The sequence below is a fragment of the Pelobates fuscus genome, chromosome 2 (assembly GCF_036172605.1).
Source record: "Pelobates fuscus isolate aPelFus1 chromosome 2, aPelFus1.pri, whole genome shotgun sequence".
NCBI classification, from domain to species: Eukaryota; Metazoa; Chordata; class Amphibia; order Anura; family Pelobatidae; genus Pelobates; species Pelobates fuscus.
Window position 1 is genome coordinate 128628574 of NC_086318.1, and position 17747 is coordinate 128646320.

The 17747-nt window shown below is 36.9% G+C and overlaps 1 protein-coding gene across 1 annotated transcript in view; it reads left to right on the plus strand.

The window, feature by feature from the left end:
• Positions 1-17747, plus strand: part of NAALADL2 (N-acetylated alpha-linked acidic dipeptidase like 2) — a 711495-nt gene that overhangs the window by 330214 nt on the left and 363534 nt on the right. Inside the window, exon 5 of the mRNA XM_063442690.1 lies at positions 10997-11147. Coding sequence (XP_063298760.1) covers positions 10997-11147 — 151 coding nt within the window. The remainder of the gene's footprint in view (positions 1-10996; positions 11148-17747) is intronic.

Sequence of the window (17747 nt, forward strand, 5' to 3'; positions counted from 1 at the left end):
GCAGGACGTTTTCTTTCAAGATAATCTTCTATCTTCACAAAGAGGAATCTCCCCAATTCCAGTCTTGCTGAAGCAACCCCAGATCATCACCAAACCTCCACAAAATTGCACCATCTGTGTAAGACACGGTGACTTGTAGGCTTCTCCGGGTATCTGTCTCACAATTTGATTACCAGATGTTGGGCAAAAGCTGAAAACTGGACTCATCAGAAAAGATGACCTTACTCCACTCCTCTACTTTCCAATCCGTATGGTCTTTTGCAAACCTCAGTCTGGTTCATGTTTGCTTTTCTTTGATATGAGGCTTTTTTCTAGCTTTGCAAAAATTCAACCATATACCTAGGAATCTTTTTTTAACTGTTCTTGCCTGCACTTTACTTCAGCTGCCAGTTGCCATTCTTTTTGCTACTCAATTGATGTCATCCTACAGTTGCTCAGTGACATTCAAATGAGTGGGCGGTCATCCCAGTCAATGGAGAGATGTTTTCGCCTTGTGCTGGGCTGCTGCTGCTTGACCTTGTTCTTATGAACTACAGTTTTTGAAATTCTAAGGATGGAAGCAACCTGCATTCACTGTATCCCTCTGCCATTAAAGACAGAATTTAAACTTTAATTTCCACACTCCAAACCATTATTTTTCAACAATTGTAGCGTGCTCTGTAGTTATTGTATGATTCCAATTACTTTTGAGGTACTACTACCACAGTTTTTGCCATCCATCTCAGTGCTGACCACTGCAGTGGTCATTAATGGTTTGTACCTGATTAAGCAGAATGAGTTGTGACTGTGTTGGAATTCAACAGACACTGTAATGGAATGTAAAATACCCTTTCAGGGGTTGAAACATTGTGGTGTCTTACTTATCCAAATAAATACAATACTGGATCCTCTTTCTACCACTGTAATGGAATTCTGATCTAAGGAAAATTCAGTAGTTTCTTATTATCAGAGCTATATGAGCAGTGGGATGTAGGTTAACAATTAATTAGGTCACATTAATTTTCTGTTAACTGAAGAGAGGGGGCTTAGAAATATTCCTGTTATATAGTGTGCTGTGGATAAGTAATAATTAGAGAAAGAACTGCCACTCCCTCTACTAATATGTTTGAAATAGTTAGTAATTGAGGTATGTATTTTTACCAACCATGATTGAACTGTTTTAACCTTTTATTCCATTATATTATGGTGCAAGGGTAAATAAGAATAGAGGGAGGATTCATTATCACACTTTGACACTCGTCTGACCTAATTTCCTGGCACATGGACAAACCTAGTTTTTTATATTTATTTATTTGGAGAGTGGATGGTTGGGATTTTTTGTTGTATCTTGGGGTAATCCACTGATTTACTATTGTATCCATATTTAGCTAGTTACTAAATCTGTGATTTATTCTGACATTTGTCAATTAAACAATTAGTAAATAATTAACAATTAAACAACTTATTTTTATCTATGAATAGTGTCTAAAAACACTTGGTAAATTAGAAGACTCAAAGGGTATATTTGCATTCAGATTCAAGTATTCTTACTGCCCTTTGTGACACAGCTATATATCAAACATATCTTTTTTTCCTGAGTCTTAATTTAATTTCTACTCTTTATATGTGCAATTGCATTTAACTATATATCTTTTGCATTAAAGTTTATGATGTAGTAAAATAATAATTCCCTGTCCATGAAATATTAATGACTGCTGACCAATGAACATTTGTCAAAGAAACATTAACAGATATTTTAGAGCTAATTACCCATACTGTTATGGTGATATTATATTGAAATCCATTGTTCCTAATAATCACTGTAAAATACAAGGGTTTTCAAATTATAAATATGTCAAAAGACTTACCATTGATGTTGTTGGCTTTTGAAGTAAAAAAGACACATACTACTATTTTATTTGACATAAAAGGTATTTTCTATTCTTGTGGAGTGCAATATAATAGTTATACATTATAATATGCATTCTTGTTTAATTACTGACTTGCAGCTGATTTTCCATACCTATATCTGACAAATAGTGATGTCCCGAACAGTTCGCCGGGAACCGTTCGCCGGCGAACATAGCGTGTTCGCGGTCGCGAACACGCGCGATGTTCGGTCCGCCCCTATTCGTCATCATTAAGTAAACTTTGACCCTGTACCTCACAGTCAGCAGACACATTCCAGCCAATCAGCAGCAGACCCTCCCTCCCAGACCCTCCCACCTCCATGACGAATAGGGGGCGTACCGAACATTGCGCGTGCTCGCCAGCGAACGGTTCCTGGCGAACTGTTCGGGACATCACTACTGACAAATGTTATATAGTATATGTATTTACCTGTATTTGTTCAATAATAATTTACATACCTTAAAATATACAACATATTATTCTCTTCAAACTGTATTGAACTTTGATTTGTAAAATGGTGTCACCCCAGGGCCGACTTTTTTTTTTTTGCCTGCTCTGTTTTCTCCCTGCTTAGTATCTTTTGATAGGAGTTGGCCAGGAGGAGATGAAACACAGTGACTATTATATTCCCTGTCTGTCTCTATTACTGAGCTGCTTCCACTCCTGGCTTTGTGTCACTGATGAGACCAGGCAATGAAAGCACATAGCAGTCTGGCAAAGGATGCAATGGAGTAGACCAGGAAGCTGCAAGGGGCAAGTGGTGGGGCTTAAAGGAGGATATACCAAATAATTTTTAGGCCAGGTATTTTTTTTTTTGACCCAGCAAGTAGTCATTTGCCACACTATGAATATTCTCCTGCTGAATATATATTTATGTAATTGAAGAAATACTGATTGCCATGGTGATTCAGCACTCTTTGCATGTTAAAACAAACTTTTATCACCCCCCAAAAAATTAAAATTAAAATACACAAGGCAATAAGTGACAAGTTATTATTTATTTATTTATTTATTTATAAAATATTTTACCAGGAAAGATACATTGAGATTTCTCTCGTTTTCAAGTATGTCCTGGGTCCACAAATCATTGCATTGTTACAGTTAGTGTACAATAAAATACAAAATATACAATATATACAACATTTCACTCACAGTTGTGACTAAAAGTCTGCAATCAACACATTTCATGCATCAAAACACCAAAACACTTCAAGATAACTGGACACATGTATATTGCATTTTGTCTGCATATTTAATTAATCTTGTTTGTTTGACTTAGGTAAACATGCAAGTGTAAATTGTTCTCATCTATGTCTTTTCCCAGTTTAGGGGATACTCCTATTTTTATTTTTATTTTTTTATTTTTTTTACAAAAAGTAGTAGGATAAGCAGATCAATTGCATCTAATCTGATCAAGCAGATTTAGATTATTTAAATCCTTTTTCTCCATACAAATGAATGTCTTCAGTGGCAAATATTAAGATAAGAGCACATGATCAGTAAGACAAATGATGCAATGATGTTGTAAGGCAAGTGATTGATTGTAAAGCTTTAACCTGTATGGTACTCTAAACCTAACAAAGAAATGTTCACCACTAAAAAGCTTGCAACAGATTCAAGGCATAAGCTAAGCCAGGCAAAATGGTGGCATTTCCATTACAGTTTATAAAGGCTATGGAACTGTAATCATAAACTAATTAAGTGACTTGGACTCTTTCATTTTTATGCAACATGATCCCACCATATGATTCTCAAGTAAAATAATAGTTGTATCAAATCTGTGAAATTCTTTAACCAGAGAGAGTTCAGGTTTATTTTAGAAGACTATAATACTTGAACTTCCATGCTCTGCCCAAACTCTATAGTAACCAAACTTATTCTTCAAAGCAATGTATTGAAGTGCTACAAATTGCTTATTAGAAACAATAAATTACTTTTCTTTTCAAATACACCATGATATCATGACTACTTGTCAGTCTGATCCGATGCTCAAGGAGACCATAATGTGCATGCACGGTGAGCACAGCAGGAGCATTAGGCCTTACCCATAAGAAAGCATTGAGTTAATGCTTTCATGTGGAGATTTGAATGACACTGGACATCCTCATACAAAGCGTGAGGTGTCTAGTGGTGTTTCACGGAGTTAAACTCCATGAAACTGAAGGAAGCACTGTAGCAGACCCCCTGGTAACCCGACCGGTTACCTCCGCTAATTCCCTTCCTTCAGCCATTCAGGAACCCTTACAACAAGCAGGCATCCATTTTCCCCCCAGTAACTGGATGCCACACCGTTCTGGTGTTAAAAACACTGACAATTCTTTATTGGTACACACAGCTTTTATGCACAGATCCCCGCAGGGTGTCTCCACTCTTTCAATACACTTTCCTTTGTCCCAGGTAGGAGAAGGGAGATGGGTTACAGATAACTATCTCCTGCTCTGGGACATACCAACAAGACACAGTTCCACATAAAACATATTACAAACCGTAAAACACAATACATATATGAGAGGACACTTAGGGGCTCCGCACCCCAGGAAGGGAATGGGGAACACACATAAAACATACATCGCTGGATATCCCCGGGTCCTAACTAGGATAGGATGTACAGAACCTGAGAAACCATCATGCAAAGTATGGGCTTGGGGCTCTGTACATCCCCGAAAACAGTTTCACAGTGTTGCTTGGTTTAGTCTAGTGAATTTAAACTTCTCGCCTGAACCAAACAACAGCCAATCAGCTGAAAGGCGTAAAACCAATTTTCGCCAATCAGCGCTCAGGGAGGAGAGGGGTTTCTCCGCCCAATCAGGAGAAAGTGTGCAAAACCCTATTTAAATGGGTGCTCCTTCTCTGACTGGCCGTCTGTGCCCTGCAGCGACCAATCAACTTACTCTTGCTGATCAGGAGAATGGCGCAAACCCAGTTCGAACTCCTGATTGGTTGACACGGACTTTCATGCAGCCAGCTGGACTCTGCGGCCATGAAGCCAACTTACAGTTCCAGAGTCTCCACTGGGGCTCGCACCTCTCTCTGGTGGCTCACCGGTGGCGCTTAGGTGGCTCCGGGGAGAGAGCTCCTTGGGCAGCTATGAGCCTGGCCTTGCAGCTCCTGGGAGGGGGAAATAGGGATTATAGCTCCGTTAGGAGCAGGTAGGGTAATCCAAACTGCAAGTACCACAACAGTGTCCCCACCAACCTCAGGGACCAGTTCGTGGAGTCCTGGTGTGAAGACCCTGCAAGGGAAGCGTATCCTTTCGGGATACAAATGCTCCCCCAGGGGGCGTTCGCCTATACGAAATGGTGGCCACCCGGGGGAGCACTCATTAATTACTTCCCTTGTGGTTTCACACTTATGTTGCAGGTGCAAAGTTCTGATTGATTGGTGTGAATATTCAAATGGAGCACTGGGGTGGTCCTCATTCGCAGGAGCGCTCCCGAATGGTCAACAGGGCAGATTACACAAAATACATAGGAATACATGGGGAAATGTACAATGTACAGGGGAAAACACACGAATGAGCAGTGGGCATGGTACTTAGTGACGGCGATCCGCCACAAGCACCTCTGGTGGCTGTCTGATAGCCACTAGAGGCAATACTGCAATGTTTACAATGTTTTCATTGCAGGGTTAAGGAGACAGGGACACTGCACACACCCCTTCAATGAGATTAAATGGTCTGGGTGCCTATAGTGCCTATAGTGTAGTATTATTATTATTATTATTATTACCATCTAGTGGAAACATATGCCACAACACTGTACAATGCAATATTGAAAAGGGAACATACTGAACAAGTTAATATGAACAGAGGCCTATTTTTTTTTTTTAAAACAAAGTCACAAAAGGAAAAGATCAATGAACCCGGAATAGTTTGAAAAGACAGATTAGAAGAGATACACAAAAAGGACTGAGTAGGTGTGGAGCAAGACAAAGTAGTTTAACATGTAGGGGTGTAGGGTGCAAAGTGACATAGGCATGCCTCTTGGAACCCCTTTCAATTTCCACATAAAAATAGTAAATAGGACCAAGCAAATTCATGGTTCTGGAACCCTGCCTAATATCTAAGTCCTAAGAAGCTGTCATCTTATGGTTAATCCTGCTTTGGAACAGAAGGGAAAGTGCAATATTTGTGTCTAATTAAATATTTGTGCAGGTATGTAAAATATATCAAATACATGTAGAATGGAAATGTGATTGTAAGAACACGTTTTTTTTTATTAAAACAGGGACAATTTACAAACTTGCAAATCAAAATGCTTTGCAAATCAGATACATCTTTTGAGAAATCCTAAAAGACTAGGCAAAGTTGCACACAGTGACATAGGGTAATCTAAACAAATAGTGTTGTCCTTGAAGTCCTGCAAGTAAGAGTAGGACATGCAAGTAAAAACAGAGGTGGGAAGCATGCTTAAGAGACTTCCTCTCAATTTTCTTATACAAAAGATTTGGCTGTCGAAGGGACAGGTAAATTGTTTAATTACAGAATCTACTCCATTGAAACGAAGCTACAGATGGGAACATATTCAATTTCAACAGCTGTAGTCAGCTATGGTTATTGCCAGAAAAGCAAGTGACAACATACATTGATGAGACAATATATCTCTTTTTGGAAACACTCTCCTCCAAATTTCATGCAGCAAAGAAACATGTCAAAAACAATATTTTCAAAAATTATACTTTCATCTAAGGATGAACGCCTTGAGCTAATGTTCAGAGAAAAGTTATTGTCTTATTACAGAAGATGAATCAGTTCAAGATAATTACTAGTAGCATCCATTTCCACTAACTGTTATATAAAGTATAAAGATACCTCGGCTTATACAAAAATGGAAGATTTAAGTGTTTATCATGTCAACTGCAGTGACATGGTGCTCATTAATCAAAATGCTGTAAAGAACACAATTACATATCAATCACCCAAAAACTGTTCTTAGTTTAGTATTTATCTTTTCACTTGTCCTTTTAGACTTTTAAATACAGGTGAATATTGTTTAATAATAAATGAATGTACCTTGGACATTGATCCCACAAATCACTTCTCAGTTATTTTAAAGAGTTATTATTAGCATACATAAACTGCTGTATATTGAATGCAATTGACCATAAAACCATTCTTATCAGGAGGAAACGTATACAGAAATCACATATTAATAATAATAGATAGATGATGATATGATAGAGAGATAGCATTGCTTCTGAAATTATCTCTGCTTATAAAAAATACACAAAATTTAGTATCTAGCGGAAGAAGAGTTTGGATCCATTCTAATGATGGTGCACAGCCAAAGCATTTATGGCATGCATAGTGTCATGTGCAATCTCATAGTTACTCTACTTTTCTATCTGTGAGGGGTACATGATGGAGACAAATAATTAATACTGAATTATAATTTAAGATCAACATTAGGAAAAGGGTATTTCTTAATTTTGATCCTTGAGCGGTTTAATATAAAGCTCTTTAATTTGAAATCCTTATATATGGCAATACCATAAGGATACCAGATTGGGGAGCAATCTACTATTCTTCAGTTTTTTAGTTATATAGATGAAGCTCACCCTCCATCCATTTACAGACATTACATATGGCCCTCATGTGGAAAAAGGTTTCTGAACCCTGCGTTAAACATTTGCATATGTGGCTAATCTGTTCTTAATTTAAATGTCACTTAGCAATTTCCTCCCTGTTATATTACTTTAATAACAAATTAACAAATGTGCAGGAACATGTTAACATTGCATTGGTTAAAGCATGTATTTCTTAAGCAATGCTTTTTGACACTCATTTCTAATACATAACCAGCAGGGAAATGTTCCAAAGGTTCATAATGTCACAAATGTCAGCTGAATGTGTAGACCTGATGAGAAAGTCCCTTAACTACAGTAGGATTGACATATTTTCTCTTCCAAAAACAAACCTTTACATTATTTTTTTCAACGCTATGATATATTTCTTATGTTCCTAAATCCATCTTCATTCAATGCGACAAAGCAGGTTCTGCAGTGCACATTTTTGTTATAGATGCTTTTAGTAGATACAGAACATGTGATTGCATAACTTCAGTTTACTTTTGACAAAATGAAAATAAAATAGTAACAACGATTGTAATTCACTAATATATATAAAGTTTTAAAAGAATACATTTTAAATACCAATAACAAACATGTAACATTTAAGTAAAATTAAACAATTTAAGCATCCAGCAAGCATAGCTCTCTGATGGTTAAAAGTTCAGATTATACACTGTCAGGAACTACATCAACTACTTTAGTCCACTTTTCCATAGCAACTTCCATGAAGATTTTAACAACAGTGATTTTAATGTAATTCTACTATTTCACTTGGTTGAGAATTATGATAGATGCTGTGCATTTTACTTTTGCATTGAAGAAAATTAAGTTTGTATTTAGTTATCTTTTTTTCAGTTAGTTGGGAAAAACTGGGCTGATGTGTATTGTAGTCGTTGCTGCTGGCCCAGTGGTAATGGGACTAAGCGCAGGACTTCTCTTTTTGTAGTTGGGAAAAAAACCTGGAGGATTTTCCTTCCTACTATCTCCTGTGTGGTGTTGATGTTAACGGGACACTATAGTCATCAAAACAACTTTAGCTTGATAAAGCAGTTTTGGTGTATAGATCATGCCCAATGCAGTCTCACTGCTCAATTCTTTGTCATTTAGGAGTTAAATCAGTTTGTTTATGCAGCCCTAGTAATACCTCCCTGCGTGTGTCTTACACAACCTTCCTAAACACTTCAGTTAAAGAGTCATTGAATGTTTATATTTCCGTTATTGCAAATTCTGTTTAATTTATAATTTATTATCTCCTGCTTTGTTAATAGCTTTCTAGACCCTGCAGGTGCATCCTGTATGCAATTAAAGTTCAATTTGCAATGCAGGAGATAAACATTTTTAAAGTAAGCTACATTTGATTGAAAATGAAATCATGATTTTTCATGCAGGCTGACTCAGCCAAAGCCAGGAGATGTGTGCATAGGGTTGCATGAACAGAAACAAAAATGATTTAAATCCTAAATGGCAGAGAATTGAGCAGCGAGACTACAGGGGCAAGATCTGTACACCAAAACTGCTTCATTAAGCGAAAGTTGTTTTGTTGACTTTAGTGTCCCTTTATTTTAGACACATGGAGGTTTTGGTTCTTCCAAAACACTTTGACTGAAAAAAAATTCTGAGTGCAAAATTAAGTTTGTGTAGATCTTTTACTCTGCCGAATTTCAGTACCAAAAATATTTGGGAAGGTAATGGGCACGTGGAACAGCAACAATGAGGGGACTATGATGGTGCCAACATGCAAAAATGGCTACAGTATTGCCTGGATTGTAGGCTATGCAGTATCAAGCACTTCTGAATTGCTAGTTTTAAATTGGCAACATTAGATTTTTATATCTGGATTAAAAGGGTGTGTGAGATCTTACTTTTCTAATGATTGCTTGTAATCTTTTTTCCTTTTGCTATGATTTTTCATAAAACATTGGGAGCAGGAGTCATTTCAAGTCCAAAATAGCTAATTTATCCACAAATGAAGGGAAAGAGCCACTGGGCAATTGATCACCCACTCACCTCTCTCACTCTGAGAAGGATGCAACTGACCTTTTGTCAGTGTGGAAAAAATACAGTGCCCTTTCAGCTTTCCCAACTGCATCTATGGAAATATTAGTCACCACAGGGCTCATTCAGGCAGGATAAAACTGCTGCAATTAAAGATATTGGAAAAAAAAAGAAACCACAGCAGCAGGATAAATCTAAATAGAAATGTATTCACCACCAGATTTTATGATACTTTTACACATTTAGAAAATAACGTCTTTGAAGACCGATGTAAGTGGGCAGTTAGATTGTAGCTAGCAGATGATGACTCAAGTATCAAAGTAAACCCAAGTTAAGGAGATTGAACTTAATGAAGGCTACATGACAAAGGCTTTGGGCAGTGGTCAGTGGACATCACAATAGCTGCTGGGCAACCAAACACACATGAGGCTACATAGTGTGCCTCATAGTGTGCCTCAGTAGCTCAGATGGTCACCACTAGAAGGCAAAGAACATTCAGAGGTAAGCTTTCACCATTTCAGAGGCAGTACTCTACCTTCCACTGCTCGCTATTCACTTAATATCTCTCAAATAAACAACAGCATTAGGCCAATGCTTAACTACAGCACTCAAATTTTTTCTCAAATTTTGCCAGCACTGATGCAAGAACAAGTAGACAATGGCAACATGTTTGGTTCAGTGCACAACTCTTCCTCAACTAGCATGCCTCTCCTTCAATGCAAATCATGGAACATGTTAATAAGCCCGTCCCTTCAAAATGTCAGGCTGTTTGATCCGAGTACCACTTTCCTAATAATCCTAGGACCACACAGGGAGACTAGCATCAATTTGGACAATTAGCAACTTGTTCCTGGAAATGATCATTGAGTATATATTTCAGCTTCCTGTCCACTGCAGCTGCATCAGTGTGGAATCGATTTCCTATTTTCCATGAAGGCATTATGTTTATGAAATAGATGAACAAGGGTATGAGCAAAAACTATTTTGAGACCTGAGTGGGGATTTACCGATGGACAAGCTACTGAGTTTCTCTAAGCTTTTCTTCTTTGTTTTTGACCTGTTCTGGCCTGTGCCAAATTGTTATTACTGTGGCTCAAAATATTGTTCATGGAGTAAGAAATTACACTAGCTGCTATATTATTGTTCAATACTCATGTCCCAGTGAAGATGCAATGCCAGTGGAGTAGCGGGAACCTAGATTATGGATTGTCCTCTGCTGTTAAAAATTAATTTCAACCTACAAAAGAAGCACATCTCAATGCTTTTACCATGTAAGCAGCTCCATCAGTGACCAGTACAAGTACTAATCTGTACTAAGATGCAGATTAGTACCTGCCAACTAATTTGACAGCGTTTGTCTGATTATTGCTACATGGTGAAGTGATAGATTAAAAGTATACTTCAGCAAACATGCCCTAGTAGCTGCAACCAGTGCTATCAAAAAAATAAAGCAGGCATTTATGCTAAAACATAAAAAAAATAAAATGTGTATGTTACAATGTGAGTTAAAATTACTTTAGCTGTCTCATTTTGTTTCATTTAGCTTTCATTATTAGAGGAGGTTGGATTCAGAGGAGCACTCATTTATGTTGATCCTTGTGACCTACCTGAGAAATCAAACCTACATGACAATCCATTCATGATATCCTTAAACAATGCAGGAGATCCAGTTACCTTTAGTGCTTCAAAACATGGTAAGTAAATTATCATTTCCTACTGTTTATTACAATGTTTTATTTAATTGAGATAAGAAGTAAAATATATTTAAAAAATGTAAAGGTTAGCTTAAGGAAAGAGAAATTATATGAAAAAAGAAAATGGTTAAATCTTGGTTAACCAGCTTTGATGTAGAGTCTAACCCTGGTTCCCCAGCTAATTTTAGTCCTCATCTCCCCACTCAAAATGGCCTCTCTTTTGTGCACGGCAACATCTGTAGCTTGCTCCCTAAACTGGATGCATTGCAAGCCTGGTGTTCCCATTACAAACCAAAAATCATTGTGCTCTCGGAATCATGGTTAACGACTAAAATACCAGACTCCGTCATTGCAATACAGGGTTATTCATGTTTTAGAAATGACAGAGCAAAGAGAGGAGGAGGCATTGTTATTTATGTTGACAAGTCTATAAAATTTACTCCTTTAAAAAACTATAACTCCCATTCTGCCTTTGATCTCCTTTCTGGCACAGTTGAGATGCCTTTCAGTAAAACTATCATCGTTGCTGGAATCTACCGCCCACCTAGCTCTCTGGTGCACTCCCTTTCTGACATAGCCCAACTACTAAGTGAAACTGTAGCTCAAAACCAAAAAAGGGAACTGTTGGTTTTTGGAGATTTTAATTTTGATTGGCTGAACCCTAAAGATAATAAATCATGAACGCTGTTTAAGACTTTGCAGCTAACACAATTAATTTCCTCCCCGACTCGCATTAATATTAAAATCCAGAACCATACTTTGCTAGATCTAGACTCTGCAATTGCATTTTTTTCAGTCCGAGCTCTTGCGTATTTGGAATTTGCATGCCCCTCTGCATAAAGTGCAACTAAAATGGACACATCTGCCCTGGGTTGCAGCTGACTTCATTCAAATTTACCAATTTAGAGATTCACTGTGGTTAAAATTCAAGCGTACTGGCTCTGTGTACTTACAGAAAATGAGGAAATGCATGCACAAAACAAACAAAAATGGCAAAGGCCCAATATTTCAGTGAAAATTTGAACAACAGCCTATCAAACCCAAGAAACCCCTGATGAATCAACCTGGACTAAGTTATAATATATACCTAAAACAAAAAAACATGAACTGCTAACAAATACGTTATTTACCTTTCAAATCTTATTCTGAATTTTGGCTCACCCTGTATACACGTAAAACCCTTTCTATCCTTTAAAAACAAAACAATATGCAAAAAATATAAGTGGAACAAACAGCACAAAGTTTATTTTTATTTATTTTTATTTAGTTCAACAATTGTCTCCTTTGTAAGGGTTTAATGATCAAATCCTCAAATGAGATAGGAAATCAAATGTTACTTTGGTAAAGGCACTCAAGCAATGATAGGACTCAAGAAAGCAAATTTAATTCAAAGCAAATCCAAGAAGGATGACAAGTGCTTCCAAATATAAACTGCACAAATAACCACAAAATACATAAGAAAATGTTGCATTGATGGCTCCTACATGTTTTACAGTAACTGGCCACTGCTGGGAATGGTTTAAAGACCTAGGGGCTGGTCATAAATGCACATACATTGATCATGGTACTCCATAACATTTGTCTGAATCATCAATCCTAAACCACTCAGACATATGTTTGTACTTTTATATCTGTTTTCCTTATACAAAATAACAATTGAACATTGTGATCCTTATATTTTGTGGTTTAGAGGTTAATAATATACATAATACTGCATAGATGCAATACATGAAATATCTCTCTTTAAACTCCATTAAATCATATTAAATTAATTCATTATTATTAGACAAAAGCAAGAAAATTGAAAGGTTGCTCCATAAAATCAGTAAATAATAACAGATATGTATTCTTCTGAAAGGGATAACTTCAGAATATCCTAAAATAATTAACTTCTGGTAAGTGTCCTTAAGTTTGGAGTTCCTCAGTCTGATATTAAACAGAAAATCACAGTTACAAAGAAGCACCTATAGAATAATATGTTAAAAAAAAACACAGAGATCTAGGTACCTAATGCCTAAAAATGAAAACCTCACAGACTACACAGAGAGATATAAAGCACATCAAGTAAGAAAAAAGATTTTGTGGCATTTAAATTCAATAAAAATATATTTTTATTGTATCAAATTTCCTTGTTTTGGCAAGTCCTGATTTTAATTGAATTATTTATGTAGTTTACTAAACACAAGAAAAAGTGGTTTGCGGGCATACATCTATTTAACCAGGCTTGACCCATTTACCCATGATAACATGTTCCTTTATAAACTTGCTCCATTACAAAGGCATACTAACTTTAATGGAGGAACATTTTTGTGGAGTGTAACTGACTTGTTAACAGTTTGGCTTGTTCTACCATATGACTTACCCATAAATAAGATGTAGATTTTGGTTACATTTTCAAATGTGTGACAATGCTGTAAGTTGAGATGACCTAAGTCGAGGGCCACCAGTATTTGCACAGGGTTAGTATAAATTTACCTATTTGCTGATTCCTGTTCATTGAAAATGGCTTTATACGAGGTTTGTAAAGAAAGTGAGAGGGACTTCACAGCAGACAAATTATTTTATTCAAGTTTTGACCTACATACCAGTGAATATAGATAAGGCAAGACAAAAAGAGTACTCAACTTCTATATTAATGTCTAAAACTGTAATTGTAAAATAAAATAAAAAGTTGTAGACATTTATAGAAATTGTATATAAACTCATGTGTTAGGATTCAGAGATGTGTAGCTGGCTGGTATACTTGTTGACCACACTATATAGTAATATCTGGTATATTAGCGTAACATAATTTAAAGTATTGCTTGATTTGCTGTTAAATCAGCTGGCACACACTAAGATAGATCCTGCCTTAAATAAAAGAGAACGGAAATCATTACCCAGCTGTCAGATAAGGGTGTTAGATATTCACAGCATGAGGTATCTTGACAGCTCAGTGGGAAAATAATTGTACATTTTCTCAGTATCTTACCATACCTGACCTGGTATTCTCTGAAATACCCTGGGAGTTTAGAAACTAAATAAAGCATTTTAGCGTTGTCCTTGCTCGTATTGTGGACTGAGTACCACATATTTACTTTTCTTTTTTTTTTTATTGAAATGTAGCTGTAATATGTTTTCTAAATGAAAGGAGATTTATAAAATGGTACTGTAACCTTTAAAGAAATCACAATAAAATATACTACATTCACATCATATATTTTATGAGGCATAAAAGACCATCTTTGACTTAATGTTACTCATTTTAGCATTGTTTAAATCAAATTTGTTACTTTAGCATTTTATCATAACTGATATTAAAACTGTAGTTATATGCAAGTTTCTTATTTTTTTGATCTCCTTGGCAATGACATTATTTTTTTTTTCCTGTAGTTGGACTTTTTATACAGATTTGCTAAGATATATTGGAGATTAAAGGAAAAGAGATATTGAATAGGAAATGTCCAGAGAAATAGCAAAAAACTTCTGGTCATCCATCATATATCTATAATTTTCTCTGTTTATTTATCTTATCATGCTCTGAAAAAAGTTTTCACTCCCTTGGATATTTCCACATTTTTGTAGTTGTACATGAGATTAAATAGGTTATATTGTGATTTGTATTACACTCCTAACATACAGGTGTAAAGGTGTTGTGGTGGAACCAACCTCGCCATTGGGCATTGGAGAAGCCTGTTTACCTGCCTTCTGCCTGCTGACTATGGCCCCTGGGAGATTTGACCCTTTAAATACAGGATTTGGGCATGTTGTATTGTATTATGCTGCTACTGGCCCTTTAAGAATCATCTGGGGACATACTGTGGAGTTACTGGGTGGCCACCATTTCATGTATCAGAGGCACATGGTGAGAACAATGGATGAAGCACATGGTGAGAACAATGGATGGCGGCCATTTGAACTCACAGACACTGTTGTGACTTTTCTACATGGTGCCATCTCGCCGGTATTTGGTGCACAAAGACATCGTGCAGTAGTTTTAAACTATACAACAGGGGACACATTATAAAGGAATTATTTTTTATATAATCTGTATATGTTCTGCGGAATCTGCATTAAGTTGTATCTTCCAAACTACTGAACAAATCTGGGTGAATTTTGGATATGTGGTTCACCCAGGTCCCCATGTTTTGGGGTCCCTGTGATATGTTTATACAACTGTATTTCTCTGTCTGTGATAATTATATTACCCATTGTGTTCAGTAATCATATCACAGGCAGAGGGGAGGATTTTGTGTGGGAGTGTCTGTGTGTATTGTATGTATTGATTGGTTGTTATGTAAAACCCTGTGGGCAGTACTATGTTTGTGGATTGGGAATAAAAGAGGCTGTATGTGCCAGTACAGTCAGTTCTGCTTGACCTCAAAACGAAGTGTCGTCTCGTTATTGGGGGAATTGGATTGTATGCTGATTGCCAGGAGTGTAAGCTGATTGTATGCTTTTCCTGTTCAGCTGTTTACAGCATTCATATGCTTGAGAGCATTTGTATGCTTCTCCGGTTCAGTGGTTGTGGTGTCTGCTGCAGTGCTTGGAGTCCTCAGGAAGCGCTAGGAGCATCCTTCAACGGAGGTACCCAGTCAGGGTGTCCGTCGATCCGTTACAGGTGTTTTTATTGTGACAGAGTAAATGTTACAATAAAAAAACAGCCATTTGTTTAGCTAATATGTAATGTCTAAATAAAGTCTAATGCAAGTTATTGGTAACAAAACTCAGTGACTAGATAAGGAGAGGATTAGTCAAAAAAGTACAAAAGTACCAAAACACAATGCCCATGCCTTTAAAGAGACATTGTAACAAATATATAATCACATAAAGGTATTGCCCTTTAGTATGTTGTAAACACTGTAGAAAAAAACAGGACTCCTCTTTGTCTTTGTAAACAGAACTCCAGAACAATACAAATCTATAGGTACAAAATATATAAAACACACATAGAGTAGTGAGATAAATGGTATTTATTGGTCAAACTCACAAAATAAACTTATATAGTGGGCACATATACTCCTTTAATGATTAAAAACTTACAAGACGGACTATTTAAAAATAGCTCATCAATAGTGCGTTGGAAGAAATTGGTCCTTAGTTCTGATGATGCTTGTACAGGAAAAACCTGAATGAGCTTACCCAGGGCAAAATAAAATTGAAAAGCTACAATAGTCCTAAAAACAATACTAGTAAAACAAATAAGTGTTTAAAACAACAAATATTGTAAAAAATAAAATAAAATAAACAATAGTCCTACGCATTTCATCTATAAAACAGACTTCCTCAGGCGCGATCAATTCTACTTGCGTCAGTAAATGCAACATAAGTCTCTCTACCTTCTTGTCCAATTTAAATATCCATTCATTCTTCAAGCCAGATCGCCTTATAGGCCATTGTGGAACAGCTGTGTCTCATCAAGCCCACATTTATTGTGGTATAAAGGCACATTACTAAGTTATTGCTATGGAGCTATTATTACTCTCAGGCACACCAACATGGAGCTTTCAGAAAAGAGGGACAGAGGGATTTGGGCCCAAAATATTTACTGTCCCTCCTACATAGTTACATTTGGGATGTATGTCTCCAACAGGACAGTGCTTGAGCAATTTCACTAGAAAGAGTTGCCACACATTGCAGGATCCAGATGTTCAAACATGATAGACACTAAAGCTAAATATAAATAATATGTTTATAATATGTGTATAGGATAAAACATAAACTATAATATTATACATCAAATCTTATTGAACAACTGGAAGAGTTTAGCAAACAAAACATACAGTACGTATATATGATTATCTACGGTTAATTTTCTTTTCATTCTTCGCATATGTTGCTTACTAGTGTTGTCGCGAACCCGAAATTTTCGGTTCGCGAACGGCGAACGCGAACTTCCTCAAATGTTCGCGAACCGGCGAACCGCGCGAACCGCCCTTGACTTCAATGGGCAGGCGAATTTTAAAAACAACAGGGACTCTTTCTGGCCCAAAAGTGATGGAAAAGTTGTTTCAAGGGGACTAACACCTGGACTGTGGCATGCCGGAGGGGGATCCATGGCAAAACTCCCATGGAAAATTACACAGTTGATGCAGAGTCTGCTTTTAATCCATAAAGGGCAGAAATCACCTAACATTGACACCTGTCCTCACTGACTGTGCAAATGGGCAAGGCATCCAACCTGACACAGAAGCTGGCAGGCAGGCAACTGCTCTTCTATTACAGTGAAAACAAATTATTTATTTAAAATCTAAAGCTTAACCAATTGTTAAAACAGATATGAGTGGTGGCACTGACTGTGCAAATGGGCAAGGCATCCAACCTGACACAGAAGCTGGCAGGCATGCAACTGCTCTTCTATTACAGTGAAAACAAATTATTTATTTAAAATCTAAAGCTTAACCAATTGTTAAAACAGATATGAGTGGTGGCACTGGGCAAGTAGGCACAGTATCCAATGTGAACCTCACACAGAAGCTGGCAGGCAGGCACCTGCAATTACATTACACAGGAAAAAAAACAAAAAAAACAGCCTGATGTTATAGCCCTAAAAAGGGCTTTTTGGGGTACTGTCCTTACAGCAGAGATCAGATGAGTCCTTCAGGATTGTAGTGGACACTG